This window comes from Salvelinus alpinus, chromosome 29 (genome assembly GCF_045679555.1).
Source record: "Salvelinus alpinus chromosome 29, SLU_Salpinus.1, whole genome shotgun sequence".
Classification (NCBI taxonomy): Eukaryota; Metazoa; Chordata; class Actinopteri; order Salmoniformes; family Salmonidae; genus Salvelinus; species Salvelinus alpinus.
This window is the reverse complement of record NC_092114.1, coordinates 43,876,300-43,895,755: the sequence shown is the minus strand read 5'-3', so window position 1 is coordinate 43,895,755 and position 19,456 is coordinate 43,876,300. Positions and strand designations below refer to the sequence as shown.

The following is a 19,456-nucleotide window of genomic DNA, read 5'->3' as shown; positions in this document are numbered from 1 at the left end:
ACATGTAACAGAAATGAATGGTGAAAAACAGCGTGTGCATGTATTAATACAATCGATATTCTCAAACCTGGCCCTAAGCGGGGTTAGTAACTAGGAAGCTTTCCTTTGTCGGCCTTATCTGCCGAGAGATGGCAGAGGCACAGGGACAGGTTTGTTGTGACGGATCGCCTCTCTCTCGCTCTGAGAAAAAGAAAACAAACTCCGCTGAGGCCACGGTGGAAGATTTCAGACATGTGGTTTCCTGTCTGAAAAAAAGGAGCGAGTGAGTGAGGGCTTGACGGGTACTTGCTGCTCTGTATGCACAGAAACATTCATAGACACACAAACACACACACACAAATGCACGCACACACATACACACACGCACACACACAATCCTCCACTGCCAAACATGTTCCTAATATCTCTGTCTGTATTTATAGAACCCCAGCAGCACTTGTCACAGTCTGCCTGTTCAGACAACGTGTTAATGACTCATTTACGACCCTTTAAATCCTAACTGATCTGGGGTCTGGAATTTCGCGTGACACGTTGCATTTTATTACCGTTTTCTACGAGACTTCTGCCATCCCCAGAAATAGGATCATAAACATAGCATATACATAAACGTTCACCAGATTACTCTGTCTAGCAGACACCGACATCACTCCGTAAAAGTATAAGAATCAGACATAGACTAGGTCTATAAAGGGAACACAATATGTGGTTGACTTGGGCATGGTTACAGCCTATTTGTGTGTTTAACAGACCAGCAAGCTAACTTCAGCTTCGTAGCTTCCAGATGCTTACTGACATTCTTCATGGAAGTGTTAGGTTCCTCTGCTTTGCCGGAAAGGAGCAGGCTGCGTGGCGCGTAGCAAGATGCTCTGAGACGACATAGCTACTTGGCTACTTCCTGTTGATTTCCGAGCGCTGAAGGAGCTGGAGTGTAATGTACAGTATGACGTTCAAGTGCAACTGAAATGTCAAAACGTCAAAGTATAGGCTACTGCACACGTCATGTATCCCACATAGTCCTTTGTGGTCATAGTTTTTTATGCAGTGGGCTCTTAATAAGTTCAATCAACAAACAGACTATTCTTTGATCTTCACCTTCGTGGCCAGTCCAGCTACTCATAGTGAGTGAAAAGGTCATTGTGAAAATATGCTCAAGTTTTAGAGCAGAGTATGATGGCTGAAGAGTTCTAGTATTGCAGAGGTGGATCATTTTAAAAGTATTGTAGAATATACCTAACTAGGGGGTGGGCCTACTGTATGTTACAGAATAGGTATATTCTACAATATTTCAACTGAATAGGCAATGTATTGCATAACTAATCGATAACATCTACCTTGTTGTCTCTTTTTCTCTCGTCTTTCTTCTCCACCCTAGACTCCCTGGACTCCCAGGTGGTGTCGGTGATCCTGGTCAGCCTGGTTCCTCTGCTGGTTCTGGCCGTGCTGGTCATCACATCCTTCTATTGGTACCGCATCTACCACCAGCGCCGCGCCGGTGCCAAGCGCAAGAAGACGCCGCTCGACTTCAGTGATGCCCACGCCATCATGATGGACGACGATGGCTCGGACAGCAGCTCCACGCACGCCAACAACCTCAACCACAACACGGAGCTCCTCCCCATCGAGCTGGACGCCCAGGTGGGCAAGGGCCGCTTCGCCGAGGTCTACAAGGCCAAGCTGAAGCAGGGCGCCACGGGGGCCGGCGAGCACTTCGAGACCGTTGCCGTCAAAATTTTCGCAGACGAGGAATATGCCTCGTGGAAGAACGAGAAGGACATCTTCTCGGATGCCGACCTGCGCCACGAGAATGTCCTGCACTTCCTGACCGCAGAGGACCACAAGGTGGAGAAACAGTATTGGCTGATCACGGCCTACCACCCCCGGGGCAACCTCCAGGAGTACCTGACGCGCCACGTCATCAGCTGGGACGACCTGTGGGTGCTGGGCGGGTCGCTGGCAAGGGGCGTGGCCCACCTACATAGTGACCACACGTTGTGCGGACGCTACAAGGTGCCCATCGTCCACCGGGACATCAAGAGCTCCAACATCCTGGTGAAGGGGGACCTCACCTGTGTCCTGTGTGACTTCGGACTGGGTTTGCGTCTGGACAACTCGCTGTCTGTGGACGAGCTGGCCAACAGTGGGCAGGTACAGATTCTTCCCTCCTGTCTCTCCTTTCCACTCACGGTGCATCCAAAATGGTACCATATTGCCTATGATTAGTGCACTATATAGGGAATAGGGTGCCATTTCAGACTGGCTTGCTTACCCATGCGGGCTCCTCTTCTGGACAACAGATTAGTAATATCCATAGAGGAGGTGCTGCTAGGCCTTTTTGTTTTATTACAGTCACCAGGCAAACCGGGCTGATGGAGTTCTAATAGAACCATTAGACTGTTGTACAGCAGTAGGACAGGGTCGTTGTGACGTTGTTATGAAACGTAGTCATCGTGAGCTTCTTTAGAGGGTGCCCCTTTGGTGTCTAATGCACCCATTGCCTCTTCGTAGTGTCTTATAATACAGTGGGGGGAAGAAAGAGGGAAGACATGTATCAGACCAGGCTGTCAGTTAAAATTGCAGTTGAATTGTAGTGGTACATGGTACTGTACAGTACTACCTCTGGAAGCAAGCATGCGTATTCTACTGTAAATAGCATTAATAGAAAAAATAGAAAATAATAGAATAGAACAGAACCGTTTTGATAATATCCACTGAGTAGGCTAACATCTTGTCCTTGTTGGTCTTACCCTACAGGTGGGCACTGCCAGGTACATGGCCCCTGAGGTGCTGGAGTCCAGGATCAACCTGGAAAACATTGAGTCGTTCAAGCAGACAGACGTTTACTCCATGGCCCTGGTACTGTGGGAGATCACCTCCAGGTGCAACGCCATTGGAGGTAAAGTAACGCCACATGACGTCTGACCAATCACGTGACTGAGCTGCTTTAGACTGTAGCCAATTGATTTTCATTTGTGACCTTGTGTAAGTGATACAGAGTAGGTGTACTTCTCCGTAAAAGGTCCCCGCAATTGTAGTCACACATTCCTGAAATTCCTTCAGGACCTTGACAAAATGTTTGTGAAAAATACAGGTGTTCACTGTTAAATAATCACAGGTTTGTTTATCTGAAGTTAGTCATGACTAGGGCTGTTACGGTGACCGTATTACCGCCACACCGGCAGTCACAAGTCAGGACGGCAATCAAATTCCACATGACCGTTTAGTCTAGGTAATTAGGCTTCTCCAAGCTCTGATGCTGCCGATGGTCATTGGTAGCCTACCAAACTTGCTAACTGCCCAGTACTCCGCGCTCTATTGTCCCTCTAGTCACTCTGACATCAATGCAAATGTGTTTTCGAAAATCGAATCAAACTATTCATGAGAGCCCATGAGCTCATGTTTGCGCAACATTTCTATAGGCTATGCAATTGCGTGAGAAAACAGAGTGATGGCCTCTATTAGAATGAGGAGGATCCCATCAACTTTCAATAGGCTAGGCCTACTATATTTATTTCTCGACATTCCTAATATTAAGCACATTGCTTCTCTTTTCAGCCTACCTGCATGAACATAAACCATGGGAATAGTGTCCTGCATTCACTATTTAAATATACTGTAGGTGCATGATAGAGAAGTGCATGATAACGGTCCATTCTAAATCAATTTCACTCATATATCATTTAGTATATGTAAAGACAATAAATCAAGAATAGTCTGATGGGTCACAATATTAGCCTTTCACTTGTGAGTGATATATTATCACTTGTGAATGATGTCCAGCTTAAGGCAAGAAACAGCGCATGCCTTTTTTTGCGACTTTATCAAATCAAAATCGGCAGAAGTCATATACAGAAACCCAGCCTAAAACCCCAAACAGCAAGCAATGCAGATGTAGAAGTTTTTCCGTTGGCTAGGAAAAACTTTCTAGAAAAGCAGGAACCTAGGAAGAAAGCTCTAGGCTCTGAGGGGTGGCCAGTCCTCTACATGGCCATTAATTCCAGATTGTTCTTCAAGATGTTCAAACGTTGATAGATTATCAGCAGGGTTAAATAATAATCATAGTGGTTGTAGAGGGTGCAACAGGTCAGCACCTCAGGAATAAATGTCAGCTGGCTTTTCATAGCCGAGCATTCCGAGGTCAAGACAGCAGGTGTGGTTGAGAGAGAGTCGAAAACAACAGGTCCGGGACAAGGTAGCACATCCTGTGAACAGGTCAGGGTTCCGTAGCCGCATTATGAACAGTTGAAACTTGAGCAGCAGCACGGCCAGGTGGACCGGGGGACAGCCAGGAGCCATGATCCTAGGGCTCAGGTCCTCTGGGAGGGAGGGAGAGAGGGAGAGAGAGAATTATAGGGAGCATACTTAAGGTCACACAGGAAACCAGATAAGACATGAGAATTACACTTGATATAACAGACTGAACCTAGCTACCCTGAACATAGACTATTGCAGCATAGATACTGGAGGCCGGAGACAAGGGGGGGGGGGTCGGGGGACTAGGGCCCCGTCCAACGATACCCCCAGACAGGGCCAACCAGGCAGGATATAACCCCGCCCACTTTGCCAAAGTGCCATAGTTCCCACACCACTCGAGGGATATCAACAGTCTACCAACTTACTACCCTGAGACAAGGATGAGTATAGCCCACTAAGATCTCCCCCACGGCACGAGCCCGAGGGGGTGCAAAACCGGACATGAAGATCACGTCAGTGACTCAGCCCCCGTAATAGGGTCAGAGGCAGAGAATCCCAGTGGAGAGAGGGGAGCTGGCCAGGCAGAGAACGCAAGGGTGGTTTGTCACTCCAGGGCCTTTCCGTTCACCTTCGTACCCCTGGGCCAGACTACACTAGGACATACTGAAGAGATGAGTCTTCAGTAAAGACTTCTGCGTCTCTCACATGGACAGGCAGACCATTCCATAAAAATTGAGCTCTATAGGAGAAAGCCCTGCCTCCAGCTGTTTGCTTAGAAATTCTAGGGAAAATAAAGAGGCCTGTGTCTTGTGATCGTAGCATACGTGTAGGTATGTACGGCAGGAACAAATCGGAGAGATACAGTTGAAGTCGGAAGTTTACATACACTTAGGTTGGAGTCATTAAAACTCATTTTTCAACCACTCCACAAATGTCGTGTTAACAAACTATAGTTTTGGCAAGTCGGTTAGGACATCTACTTTGTGCATGACACAAGTAATTTTTCCAACAATTGTTTACAGACAGATTATTTCACTTAGAATTCACTCTATCACAATTCCAGTGTGTCAGAAGTTTACATACACTAAGTTGACTGTGCCTTTAAACAGCTTGGAACATTCCAAAAAATTATGTCATTCTTTAGAAGCTTCTGATAGGCTACTTGACAGAATTTGAGTCAATTGGAGGTGTACCTGTGGATGTATTTCAAGGTCTACCTTCAAACTCAGTGCCTCTTTGCTTGATTTTCATTGGACAATCAAAATAAATCAGCCAAGACCTCAGAAAATAAATTGTAGACCTCCACAAGTCTGACCTCAATCCCATATAATTCTTTGGGGCAGAACTGAAAAGACTTGTGCTTTTATTGATTGTACAAATTAACTTGGTACCTTCAGGCATTTGGAAATTGCTCCCAAGGATGAACCAGCTCTGTCAGGAGGAATGGGCCAAAATTCCCCCAACCTATTGTGGGAAGCTTGTGGAAGGTTACCTGAAACGTTTGACCCAAGTTAAACAATTTAAAGGCAATGCTACCTTGAAATCAGCCCAAGCCTCAACAGGAAGCCAGGGTAGAGAGGCTAGCACTGGATTCATATAATCACATTTTGGGGTTTCTAGTCAAGATTCTAGCAGCCGTATTTAGCACCAACTGAAGTTTATTTCGTGTTTTATCCTGAAGAGTAGAGCATTATAGTAGTCTAATCTAGAAGTGACAAAAGCATGGATTAGCTTTCTGCATAATTTTTGTAAAAAAACGTTCAGATTTTTGCAATGTTACGAAGATGGAAAAGCTGTCCTTAAAATATTCTTGGTATGTTCGTCAAAAGAGAGATCAGGGACCAGAGTAATGCCGAGGTCCTTCAAAGTTTTATTTGAGACAACTGTACAACCATCAAGATGAATTGTCAGATCCAACAGCAGAGTCGCACACCTCATGTAGCCTAGCCCATAGGCCTATATGTTTTGATAACTTCTTAAAATTAAACACATTCATCTGCTTTACAACGGGTTTAGAGCCTAACTGGCATACATATGCAGCGCGTGAGTTTTAAATAATTTTCACCATAAATATGCACCTTTATAATAAAAGCATTACATGCATAATTGCATTTGCACTCACTTTTTAGAATGGTGTTTTCCTGCTAATGGAACATTTGCGCGTATAGCCTACGGCCGTGTACACATTGCTGCGCTTATAATGTGAAGAAATAGCCTGATAGTTTATCAACATTTTAAGCTAAATGTTCTGATCTATTGCGTCAGCCTCATTACTTAAAAATGTTTTTTTATGCTAGTGGTTGTATTAATTTGGGATCTATCGCATCCCACAACTGTCCCAGACTATGTTTGGAATATTTATTTCTCGCGCAGAATAGAGTGTCAACTTTTGTACTATGGGGGATAGTAGATTGACAGGCTAGTACTTTTGTTGTTCCTTAGGCCTACTCATCGTGTTGGCTGACAAAAAGTCAATGTAGACATCTTCAATATGCACCTCTGAATTGGATTAGGACGTGAGCAGTTGCGTTCCCAAGAGCCATGTGAGTGAGAGGTGCTTCAAAGCGTGCAGACGGGAAAAGGAAATTATCATTATTATATTCAGCCCAAGGGCCCAACGCCCACTGGCCGCAAAAGCCATAGATTTTTTTAGGGGGTATTATGGCCACACAAAGGGGATTCCGCGGGGAAATTCGAGGCATTATCAAGTGCTTGTCAAATTTTGAATGAGAAACTGATGAAGTGTGTACAGCCTGCGCTAAAAACAAAGCTGAGTTTATGTCTTTCGTGCAACTTTTTTCAAATCATCATTAGCATCGCATCGTGCAGCCTTAGAATGTATAAAAAATCAAAACATATCCCCCAACGTTTGTATCACAACTAAAGTGACAAAAATAACTCTAAATTAAGCATGTAGAAGTACCAGTTTATTTGTTAACCGCTTAACACAGAATAGCCGCCCTCAAATCGTTTGGAGATATTGTATTCTTCATACTATAAAATAATGCCACAGATTTGTATTTATACAACTCCCCAACGGGCTCGGGAGAGGTGAAGGTTGAGTCATGTGTCCTACGAAACATGACCCGCCAAACCGCGCTCCTTAACCCTGGAAGCCAGCCGCACCAATGTGTCGGAGGAAACATTGTTCACCTGACGACGTGGTCAGCCTGCAGGCACCCGGCCCGCCACAAGGAGTCGCTAGAGCGCACTGAGCCAAGTAAAGCCCCCTCGGCCAAACCCTCCCCTAACACAAACGACGGTGGGCCAATTGTGAGCCGCCCTATGGGACTCGGCCGGTTGTGACACAACCCGGGATCAAACCCGGGTTTGTAGTGACGCCTCAAGCAGTGCCTTAGACCGCTGCACCACTCGGCAGGCCAATGCCACGGAATTCTAAGCAAATCTTGTCTGCTAAATGAACTAGTATAGCCCACAGCCATATGGCATAGCCAGATCAGGGCCTAACATAAGGACAACTCAGAGTATGCTATTCTGTTCTTCTGAAATAGACTACATTTTCTTCATATCATATCAGACCAGTCTAAAATAAATAAGGGATTTATTGTGATGGTGTAGGCTATATTTCATGGATTTATTAAGACTTTTTAAAATGTAGATGCTCCAAAGGTCAGTGGCTTGTAGGCTGTAGGCTTGTAGGCTGTGCGTGGAAGCCAGGAGATGCTACATTTGTTTATGTTAATTAATGGTAAATTACCTTGAGACCAGCAGTTATTTGCTTGAATAACACCGACTGACAAAATGTCATGATGTCCACAGCACTACTCATGACTGCTTAAAGAGGCAATCAGCAATCGCTACATCCATTTTACCCAAGGATTCTTGAAGAATATAACTTATAAATGTCTCATGAGCGTAGTTCAAAAAGCCAAAATATAAGCTTGTTTTACTCCAATGTTTGTAAACAAGTTAATGTGAACAAACACTCTATAGCCTAAAAAATTGTTAAAGTTATCATTTTGATATCATGGATGGTCAGTCCTTGCATCCATAGGTCTTTCTACGAATTTAGGAGTCGTTACATTTCTCCAGTCCCATCCCTTAGCTTTTTACCAAAACAGGGGCGGGGAGTACGTAGACAAAGAAATATCCCAATTCCCCCAGGGCAGTTATTGGGAACATTGCCCTGTGTAGGGTGCTGTCTTTCGAATGGGACGTTAAACGGGTGTCCTGATTCTCTGTGGTCACTAAAAATACCATTGCACCTATTGTAATCTGGCCCTCATACCATCATGGCCACCTAATCATCCCCAGCTTCCAATTGGCTCATTCATCCCCCCTCCCTTCCCCTGTAACTATTCCCCAGGTCGTTGCTGTAAATGAGAATGTGTTCTCAGTCAACTTACCTGTTACAATAAGGGTAAAATAAAACAAATGTGGTGTGGGAACCATTTCAGAGAAACCAAATTGTGTCAAAAACACAATTCATCCTCAGTTAGTTCATAAATGAACAACAGCCTTCCCTTATCTAATGACCCTTCTTCCTGTTTGTCATCTCTCTGAACAACACGGCCAGGATATGAGAAATTAATATAATTGGGTGACTATCTAATGGGCATCCTACGGCAAGCCACATGGCCATATTTCATGTGACGAGGAGGAATTTGTTTTTCAATCCACTCTGTGTCACTGTGGTCTATTTTGTCTTGCCGGTGATCCCGTTTGACCATTGTGTCAGAACGTTGATCGATCAAATGTTAGTGTTGGTACTCGCCTGCTTCCAGCGTGGCCATTTCCTGTTTCCCCTTTGGTCCCTAGTGGTCCCTTTTACACCGTCAGAGCGGTAGCGCTGCCCCAAAGCCCTCTCAAGGACAACATTGCGGAATGGTCGGGCCTGTTAGACCCTCTCACTTTTTCCTCCATTGGCAGGGGGTGAAGAATATGTGTGCCCTGTGGGTACACCTCTGAAATGAAAATAGTTAATTTCCTGTTTTGCATGGAATGAGCAATGCACACACACACACATATTGAAAATACTATATTCAGTTCCATGGAGAGGCAATATTGGTCTTGTTTACATGAGGATGTGCTGTAGCCTAGCTGGTGTCTTGCTGGAGTAGAAAGCATATTTGTGGTGACGATGATGATGAGTTTTAAGGGAATCTAGGCCCATGATTGGCAAAAGTGTGTAGTGGCTTATGGTTACATTGGTCCAAGAGAGCAAGGCATTCCACTGAGTAGGACAACACAGAAACCGCATGAATGGTTATATTTTTATGTTCATTCATTCATTCGTTCACTCGCTCGTTCACTCATGAACTCATTCATTCATTCACTTATCGCTCCAAACATTCAGATAGTCAGTTGTTATTGTTTCCAATAACTTCTCTCTGGTTTCAGCTTCAAGGCAGTAGACATTCTTTACAGACCCAGGTCGGTCACTATGTCCTCAGGCCTCCACTATCTAGGGCACAGTCTCTCTCCCTTCCACTCTCTCTCTCAGAAGTCTCTTGTGCTGAAGCATATACTCTACAGTAATAAATACCCCCCCCACCCCCACCGCATGATTACATTACATACATCCACCATGCATTTAGCTAGTCTCCCACCTTGATACAGCAAGCTGCCTTATTTTGTGTAATAGCGTTACTGTCCCGCACTGACCGTTTGTTTGGATATTCCCTTGGGGGTAAAATGTTTGCGGAGTTAGAATGACTATCTTATCAAATCTTCTATCTATGTCAGCGAAAGTGGCACTCGCATAACCACAGCACGTGCGTTTTTGTACCACTTGTCATCCGTTCAATAAAAGCTTCCCATGCTATAATCGCAGCTCGGTGACTCAATCTTGATGGCATAAAACTCTGCTCACCTGAGAACACACCTGATGGCATGAAACTCCTCTCAACTGAGAAAACGCACACACTTCCCTCTTCCCCACACACAGTCCGACTGACACCTCTCAGTGCATCATTATAATGAGTTGGGAGGCGAAGCCGCGTTGGCTTCCCTGTCTGTCGGCCTCAGCCGCCACCGCCAGACAGATGTCAGAACAGTTCCTGTCGTCTCACTGCCTTGCCTGGCAGACTGCCACATAAACACAGGCAGTCAGTCAGCCACTTTGTCACAGTTTCGGGGCCTTTTGTATAATCTGGGATCTGTCACGCTGTCTGTCACGCGGTACGAACGTGCCTGTCTGTCAACAGGGCCAGTCGCGACCTCAGGGAAGGCAGCAGCAGCCAACACAATGCACAGTTTATCCTCTAAAGTAAAAGTAAGGACAAGTAAAAAGAAAAACTCTGAAAGAAAGTAATAAAAGACAGCGTCCCGGGGCCGTCTCTTTTCCCGAAATGTCTCTCCCATATAATTTGCAGGGCTGGAATGAGGAGCAGGAAAGACGGGAGGGTGTTCCCAGGCGGGGTTAGGGAGGAATGGGAGAACGGTGGTGTTGACCATCCCACTGTAGGAGAAATGCCTCCACTCCCCTGAGGGAGAAGACAGGGTTAGAGTAGAGTAGAGGAGGGCGGCTGCTATCCAGATGTCATGGCCTCACCTCAAGCCTGAATGGGCCCCATGCTGTCTGTCTGTCTGGCTAGCTGTCTGGCAAACTGTCTGTCTGTCTTTTTGGTCTGTCCTTACCCTTACAGAAAAACCACATGATTTGACATGAAATTTAAACTGTGAACTCATGTAAAAACGTGTTTTTGGAACACTTTTCACGTGTAGTTTTGTGTTATCACATCTTACTTTAAACGTTGTCACGTGTTATCACCTTAACTTCACATACATGTAAGAGCATGCGATCACATGAAAACGTGTTTTTGGAACACTTCACGTGTTCATGTGAAATTCATGTTTTTTTTCCGTAAGGGTATGTCTTTCTGTCTGTCTGGCTTGCTGGCTGGTTTTCTGTCTGTCTGTCACCCAGGGCTTTAACAACCTGTGAGGAACATAAAACAAGTGTCAGAGCCATCGCCACACGCTTTCATCTTAATCAAAACCATCAGAGGAGAGGAGTATAAAAGAATAGATTATCGTTCTCCAAGAGGGAGGGAGAGAGCGTCGAGCTGGATAGTCAAGCTGTGACTCTTATTGAGACTACAGCATCTCCAACAGATTCCTGCTGCTGTGTTGGCTTCAGATTGGGAAGCAGACTTTTGTTAGCTCTATGAGGATCTGTTTTCTTGAATTATTTAAGATGACTGAAATCCTAATATCTACCAGATAGTGCACAAGAAATTAACCATAACAAAGTAGTGTATGATGAATACCACATTCCTATGTGCCTGAGGGGTACTGTATGTCTGTGGGTTTACATTGGTCATTCTCTCTTCTCCATCTTATTTCAACTTTGATGTGAACTGGCATGTTCTGGTTCAGATACACTCAGGTGGTTCAGATATACTCCGGTGGTTCAGATATACATTGGCTTGGGAAAGTATTCACCCCCTTTGGCATTTCTCTGATTTTGTTGCCTTACAACCTGGAATTAAAATAGATTTTTGGGGGGGGTTTGTTTCATTTGATTTATACAACATGCCTACCACTTTGAAAAAGCTAAATGTTTTTTATTGTGAAACTAACAAGAAATAAGACCAAAAAAAAAGAAAACTTGAGCGTGCATAACTATTCACCCCCCAAAGTCAATACTTTGTAGAGCCACCTTTTGCAGAAATTACAGCTGCAAGTCTCTTGAGGTATGTCTCTATAAGCTTGGCTCATCTAGCCACTGGGATTTTTGCCCATTCATCAAGGCAAAACTGCTCCAGCTCCTTAAATTCGGATGGGTTCTGCTGGTGTACATCAATCTTTAAGTCATACCACAGATTCTCAATTGGATTGAGGTCGGGCCTTTGACTAGGTCATTCCAAGACATTTAAATGTTTCCCCTTAAACCACTTGAGTGTTACTTTAGCAGTATGCTTAGGGTCATTGTCCTGCTGGAAGGTGAACCTCCGTCCCAGTCTCAAATCTCTTGAAGACTGAAACAGGTTTCCCTCAAGAATTTCCCTGTATTTAGCGCCATCCATCATTCCTTCAATTCTGACCAGTTTCCCAGTCCCTGCCGATGAAAAACATCCCCACAGCATGATGCTGCCACCACCATGCTTCGCTGTGGGGATGGTATTCTCGGGGTGATGAGAGGTGTTGGGTTTGCGCCAGACATAGCGTTTTCCTTGATGGCCAAAAAACTCAATTTTAGTCTCATCTGACCAGAGTACCTTCTTCCATATGTTTGGGGAGTCTCCCACATTCCTTCTGGCAGACACCAAACGTGTTTGCTTATTTTTTAGTTAAGCAATGTATTTTTTCTGGCCACTCTTCCATAAAGCCCAGCTCTGTGGAGTGTACGGCTTAAAGTGGTCCTATGGACAGATACTCCAATCTCCGCGGTGGAGCTTTGCAGCTCCTTCAGGGTTATCTTTGGTGTCTTTCTTGCCTCTCTGATTAATGCCCTCCTTGCCTGGTCTGTGAGTTTTGGTGGGTGGCCCTCTCTTGGCAGGTTTGTTGTGGTGCCATATTCTTAAAAAAATGTAATAATGGATTTAATGGTGTTCCGTGGGATGTTCAAAGTTTCTGATCTTTTTTTATAACCCAACCCTGATCTGTACTTCTCCACAACTTTGTCCCTGACCTGTTTGGAGAGCTCCTTGGTCTTCATGGTGCCACTTGCTTGGTGGTGTTGCAGACTCTGGTGCCTTTCAGAACAGGTGTATATGTAATGAGATCATGTGACAGATCATGTGACACTTAGATTGCACACAGGTGGACTTTATTTAACTAATTATGTGACTTCTGAAGGTAATTGGTTGCACCAGATCTTATTTAGGGGCTTCATAGCAAAGGGGTGAATACATATGCACGCACCACTTATTATTTTTTTCATTTCACTTCACCAATTTGGACTATTTTTGTATGTCCATTACATGAAATCCAAATAAAAATATATTTAAATTACAGGTTCTAATGCAACAAAATAGGAAAAGGCCAAGGGGGATGAATACTTTTGCAAGGCATTGTAATAAGGTGGTTCAGATATACTCAGGTGCTTCAGATATACTCAGGTGGTTCAGATATACTCAGGTGGTTCAGATATACTCAGGTGGTTCAGATATACTCAGGTGGTTCAGATATACTCAGGTGCTTCAGATATACTCAGGTGGTTCAGATATACTCAGGTGGTTCAGATATACTCAGGTGGTTCAGATATACTCAGGTGGTTCAGATATACTCAGGTGCTTCAGATATACTCAGGTGGTTCAGATATACTCAGGTGGTTCAGATATACTCAGGTGGTTCAGATATACTCAGGTGGTTCAGATATACTCAGGTGGTTCAGATATACTCAGGTGGTTCAGATATACTCAGGTGGTTCAGATATACTCAGGTGGTTCAGATATACTCAGGTGGTTCAGATATACTCAGGTTGTGCAGATATACTCAGGTTATTCAGATATACTCAGGTGGTGGCATGCTTGCTCAACCACAGGGTACAGTTTGAACAGGAGTCTCTAGAATGAGCCATAGTAACAAACATATGACTGGGGCCGCACAGTAACTTAAACAGGTCAGGCTCTGAACCAGGAAACCAGACTGAGACCTGATGGTTAATAGCATGAGGGAGAGAGAGGCAGTGTGGTGATGAGATCGAATAAAGACATAACAGTCTGGCCATGAGTCTAAACCTATGGAAACATGTCTGAGCTGCCAAAAATGTACTGTATTAACATTGCAAACCAGCAAAAGGAAGTCAGTGGGAAATACCAGAGCGGGAATGTTGAGATATTTTCCTGATTCACTTGTTGAGACTATTTCAGACTTTTCTCATGTCCTATGACAACTCACAGTGATAGAGTGATACAGACAATATGTCAGTTATCATCAACGGCGTTCTTAACAGTTCTAATACAGGTATGTGAGTCAATAGGAAAGTGATATGCTTTAACCCTTTAGACCCCAATAGAATTCTAGAATGCTGCTGTAGTTTGCGGAGAATTTTCGAGATACAACTCATTTTCTCACACGTTTCAAACAAACAGACATAGCTCAAAAACAAAGAACACATGACAAGTACGAGTTAACGTACTTTTAAAGAGCACAACCTCTTCTTTTATATGACGCCACATTCATGTCAATAGGGAGATTTAGAGAATTAGAGGGAGCATACTTAAGGTCACATAGGACACCAGATAAGACAGGAGAATTTCACCAGATAGGACAGACTGACCCTAGCCACGCAGCACATAGACTATTGCAGCATAGATACTGGAGGCTGAGACAAGGGGGGGGGGCCTGTCCGATGGGGCCAACCAGGCGGGATATAACCCCGCTCACTTTGCCAAAGCAGCCCCCACACCACTAGAGGGAGATCACCAGACCACGAAGATCTCCTCCACCGCACGAGCCTGAGGGTGCGCAAAACCGAACAAGAAGATCACGTCAGTGACTCAACCCACTGAAGCCGAGTATAGAGGGAAAAAAACCTGGCACGACGTGTCGCACCCCTTCTAGGGACGGCATGGAAGAGCACTAGTAAGCCAGTGACTCAGCCCCCATACTAGGGTCAGAGGCAGAGAATCCCAGTGGAGAGAGGGGAGCCGGCCAGGCAGAGACAGCAAGGGCGTTTCGTCGCTCCAGTGCCTTGCCGTTCACCTTCGCACCCCTGGGCCAGATTACACTCAATCATAGGACCCACTGAAGAGATGAGTTTTCAGTAAAGACTTAAAGGTCGAGACCGAGTCTTTGTCTCTCACATGGATTGGCAGACCATTCCATAAAAATGTAGCTCTATAGGAGAAAGCCCTGCCTCCAGCTGTTTGTTTAGAAATTCTAGGGCCTGCGTCTTGTGACCGTAGCGTACGTGTAGGTATGTAGGGGCAGGACCAAATCGGAGAGATAGGTAGGAGCAAGTCCATGCAATGCTTTGTAGGTTAGCAGTAAAACCTTGAAATCAGCCCTAGCCTTAACAGGAAGCCAGTGTAGGGAGTAATATAATAAACTTTTTTGGGTTCTAGTCAAGATTCTAGCAGCCGTATTTAGCACGAACTGAAGTGTATTTAGTGCTTTATCCGGATAGCCGGAAAATAGAGCATCGAGATAGTCTAATCTAGATGTGACAAAAGCATTAGACTATTGCAATGCTCTACTCTCCGGCTACCCAGATAAAGGGTGTGGACTTAGCGATTCCTATGGCATATTGTGGGAGCTACTGTTTTAGAATTAAGACGATAAACAAAATTTCACAATTGTTTTAGAAATTGGCTCCCACTTGTGCTCTCGTTACAGTACCCAGATCCTCTAACGTTATTGCTTTACTCGCTTGAATAATGACAGATGGGCGGGCGGGTGGATGGGTGTATTTCTCTTAAACACTGAAACGAGGGAAATCTTCTTGTCAAAACAGGATGCTCATGCCTGTGGAGTCAGCTGTTGGCCCAAGCCGTGACCTAGCGTCCAATTCCTGTCTGTGTGCATCTGGACTTCCTGTGCGGCCTCTCTTCTGGGCAGGGATCGCCCGTTTCTCAACTGTCAGACAGAATTCACTCAGAATTGAACAGTATTACAGAACTGTACAGGGAAACAGCTCACCAGCTTTAAAGGGCCAATGCAGCAATTTTTATCTCAATATCAAATCATTTCTGCTTAACAAGCTGAAATGGCTCAGCTGACACTGAGCCAACGCTGAGTTGGTGAGTTGTTTCAAGCACATTCTCACCGAGACCAAATGCAATAATATTGACTGTTTTTCTCCGGCAGGTTTTCCCTGGCCCCTCATCCTATAAACCTTTAACATATGTATCTTTTGGACGTCTGTGTCTCTCTGTGATTGTTTTCAATTTAAATGGTCAAAAAGAAACCAAAATAGCTGACCAAAGCTCTATCTGACCAAAACAGGCAGACATTTCAGGAGAAACAGCTCTTACACTAAAAGGACATTATCATAATTTTCACAATTTCACAGTATTATTCCAACCTCATAGTGTGGAAATATATATAAAACACAGGAAATCACGTTTTTGTCTGCACTGGGCCTTTCAGTTTCTTAACAGGTCAACTCATCATTGGTTTGATTGCTTGTGGGATTGTGTTAAGAGATGGGAAAGGTTTTCATTATGATCCATATACTACTGCATTTCCATGTCTTCGTTCCGTTCACAATGGCATTACTAAACTAATGCAAAAGTGAAACAATAGTCACAGTACAGGTATTCATTGTGGAAATATTTCTTAATACCACAGTGCCTTTGCCCCCGGAATAACCGTGTTGTTTTCAGTTGGCTCCGTCTCACGACGGTTCCATGTCATTGTACGGGAATGTTTTTGCAATATGGCGCTATTGAGGATAATTGACTTACTCGCATACCATTTTTTTTATCGTCGGAAATCTCCTGGAAAGTGACTCTTAGTTCCATTTCAGCGCTCGGGTTCTCACACAGTTTCCGTCAGACTACTTTAATTACCCGCTTTGGACTTTCTGAGACAAATGTTTTTTATACAAGAGCTTCACTCTTCATAGTACACTTGAGTTTGATTTGTTGCCTCTACCCAAAGGACAGATCAGATCTATCTGAAGATAAATAGTTCTCTGCATCATCCCAAGCCAACTCTTTTAGTATTCTGCCTGAGTAAACTTTATTCCGGCATAGGGCTTGACGAGTAACTTGGATGCCGCGTTATAAGATAGCTGACACTGAGCCAACGCTGAGTTGGTGAGTTGTTTCAAGCACATTCTCACCGAGACCAAATGCAATAATATTGACTGTTTTTCTCCGGCAGGTTTTCCCTGGCCCCTCATCCTATAAACCTTTAACATATGTATCCTTTGGACGTCTGTGTCTCTCTGTTTCTGTTTGCGTATACAAACTTTATTGTCTACTTTCATGGAAAATCATATAGTGAAGGTAGAGCTACATTTGAATATAAACAAAACAATACATGGCTCTGTGTGTGTATGTTTCTGAACCTACCTCTAGTAACCTGTATCATATTTTTTGACATCTGTATCTCTCTGGCTCATGTCTTAAATGTACAGCTCTGTGTGTGTTTGTGTACAGAGGTGAAGGACTACGAGCCGCCCTTCGGTAAGGTGAGGGAGCACCCGTGTGTGGAGAGTATGAAGGACAGCGTTCTCAGAGACAGAGGGAGGCCAGAGATCCCCAGCAGCTGGATTAACCACCCAGTAAGTAACAAGGCCTGCTTTCATTATGCACTCACTGATGCATCCTTACACACACATAGGACTAAATACACACACACAAACACACACACGCACATACTGCAGGTGCATAATGCACACATGCGCAGAATAATTATTAGATCATTTACTTGCGCATTCTTCTTTCTTTTTTTTTAACAATAACGAGGATTAGGTTGAAGTTGCCCCAATCACAAATACAGGTTCAGCAATTTTTTTCATAGTATAATCTGATCTTAGATCTGTGATTAGGGCCAACTTCTATTCCAGTATCTGTCTACTGCTGCTGACTGTGTGTCTCTGTGCTCCACTGCGCCTCTCTCAGGGCATCCAGGTGGTGTGCGGCACCATAGACGAGTGCTGGGACCACGACCCCGAGGCCAGGCTGACTGCTCAGTGTGTGGCCGAACGCTTCAACGACATGGAGCACCCAGACAAGCTGTCTGGACGCAGCAATTCCGAGGAGAAGATCCCCCAGGACGTCTCTGTGACGGAGATCGAAGAGATTGAGAAGTAGGAAGTATGCCTCAAACTACAATGCCCCCTGCTGGGGAGGCTGATAACTACAAGCGACCAAGCAGCTGAGAGAGATTCAAGTGGAGAGTCTGTGTATGTGCTCTGTGTATTTGTCCTGCTTGTGACTCCAAGGAGCAAACAGATTGGATGTGATGTGTCATGCATGTAAAAGGTAACACGACTGAACAAACCAATCAGAAAGGAAGTGATGGTGTTTTTAAAGATTTACAGCAGTTGCTCCAAAGACGGATCAAGCCATGACTGGACTGGGGAAAATATACAGCCTTCGTAACTAAATACTGTTTGCACTTTATTAATAGCTATGCATACCAAATTGTGTATATTCCGTTACTGTATATTCATGATGACAATACAGTGCAGTTATAGGAAAGAGGGTTACCAATGTGGGAAAGTAAGAGAGCAGTCAATACTGGTAACACTAATAACATTTTAGCCAGTTTTCGACTGGGTGTTTTTTTACATTTGTAAAGGTGGCATTGGATGACAAAAGGGACTGGAGGATGGCGCAATATAAAAAAAGCACGGTGAACGTTTCATTTCTGGAAATGATAAAAGGACCGAGCTATGAAATCGAAAATGATTCCAGGCCAATAAGCCCAGGGGAATGCTGATATCATATCCCAAGGACTATGAACTGTAAACGAAAGACTGAATTCAGCCCTGGATGAGAAAAAGGGGAATATAGATATTTTACTCAGAGCTATAAAAGAAAGTGTATTTAATCAACGGAGAATGATAAAGGGAATACAGATATCATAACAAAAGGACAACCGGAAGTACTTTACATGTAGTTTCAGCCCCGCAGTGACTGATACGAGACATTGAAATATAATGACAAGGAAGGGAACTTGATCCTTTCTCAATTAAAGATCTCTAAACCCTGTCTATGTATAACATTAAAAGCCTTAATTAAAGATTTTCAGTATTCTGCTCTTTTAAAGATGGCGTCTTTTCATTTTCTTGGCGCAGGATTAAATGTTTCTCTTTTTCTTGCCGTCGGTCATTCACCTCGACCTAACTTTAGGTCTGCGGTTTGATTGAATAACCTCAGGTAGTGCATGTCCATTCTCCTTTAGCAAAAGGGATACAGTGTCTTCAGCTTGATCTCTACCCACAGTGTTGAAGGCTCACAGTGTGCAGACTACTCCAATGTGTGTACTACTGCCGGACAGGATATTCGGTCAAACCACATTACAGTAATATGTTAGTTCATTTCACTGCCACTCTGAAGTGGAGTTCTATTTCCTTCTCGTCAGAGTTTCCAATGCTGTCACTGGTTTAGTAGACTATAACACAAGGCTCTCTCAGTTTGACTCAACCTTTAGGTCATATCAGGACATGTTTTGGAGGCTGTATGCTGGTACTTGAATATTGCCAAAGCACATTTCAACAGGTGACCTCCAATTCAATGTTTAAACTACATTGCCTTTCACTTCATATAAAATAACATGTCTGCACCTCTATAGAACCACACTGTGAATGTGTGACAGACAGTTCCTTATCCTCATCCGTGACTCCTTGGTGTTTGTGAGCTGTTTGTTAGGTTAGAGCAGGTTTAGAGCACTGAAACCG

The 19,456-nt window shown here is 44.2% G+C and overlaps 1 protein-coding gene across 7 annotated transcripts in view; it reads left to right on the top strand.

Annotated features, from left to right (window-relative positions):
• The window catches only part of LOC139558802 (TGF-beta receptor type-2-like), a 58,714-nt gene extending 39,890 nt beyond the window's left edge, over positions 1-18,824 (top strand). For all 7 annotated transcript variants that reach the window (XM_071374237.1, XM_071374242.1, XM_071374239.1 and 4 more), the window contains 4 exons: positions 1,373-2,145; positions 2,752-2,893; positions 17,208-17,332; positions 17,673-18,824. In XM_071374237.1, the coding sequence (XP_071230338.1) occupies positions 1,373-2,145; positions 2,752-2,893; positions 17,208-17,332; positions 17,673-17,864 (1,232 nt within the window). In that variant the 3' untranslated portion in view covers positions 17,865-18,824. The remainder of the gene's footprint in view (positions 1-1,372; positions 2,146-2,751; positions 2,894-17,207; positions 17,333-17,672) is intronic.
• The last annotated feature ends 632 nt before the right edge of the window (positions 18,825-19,456 follow it).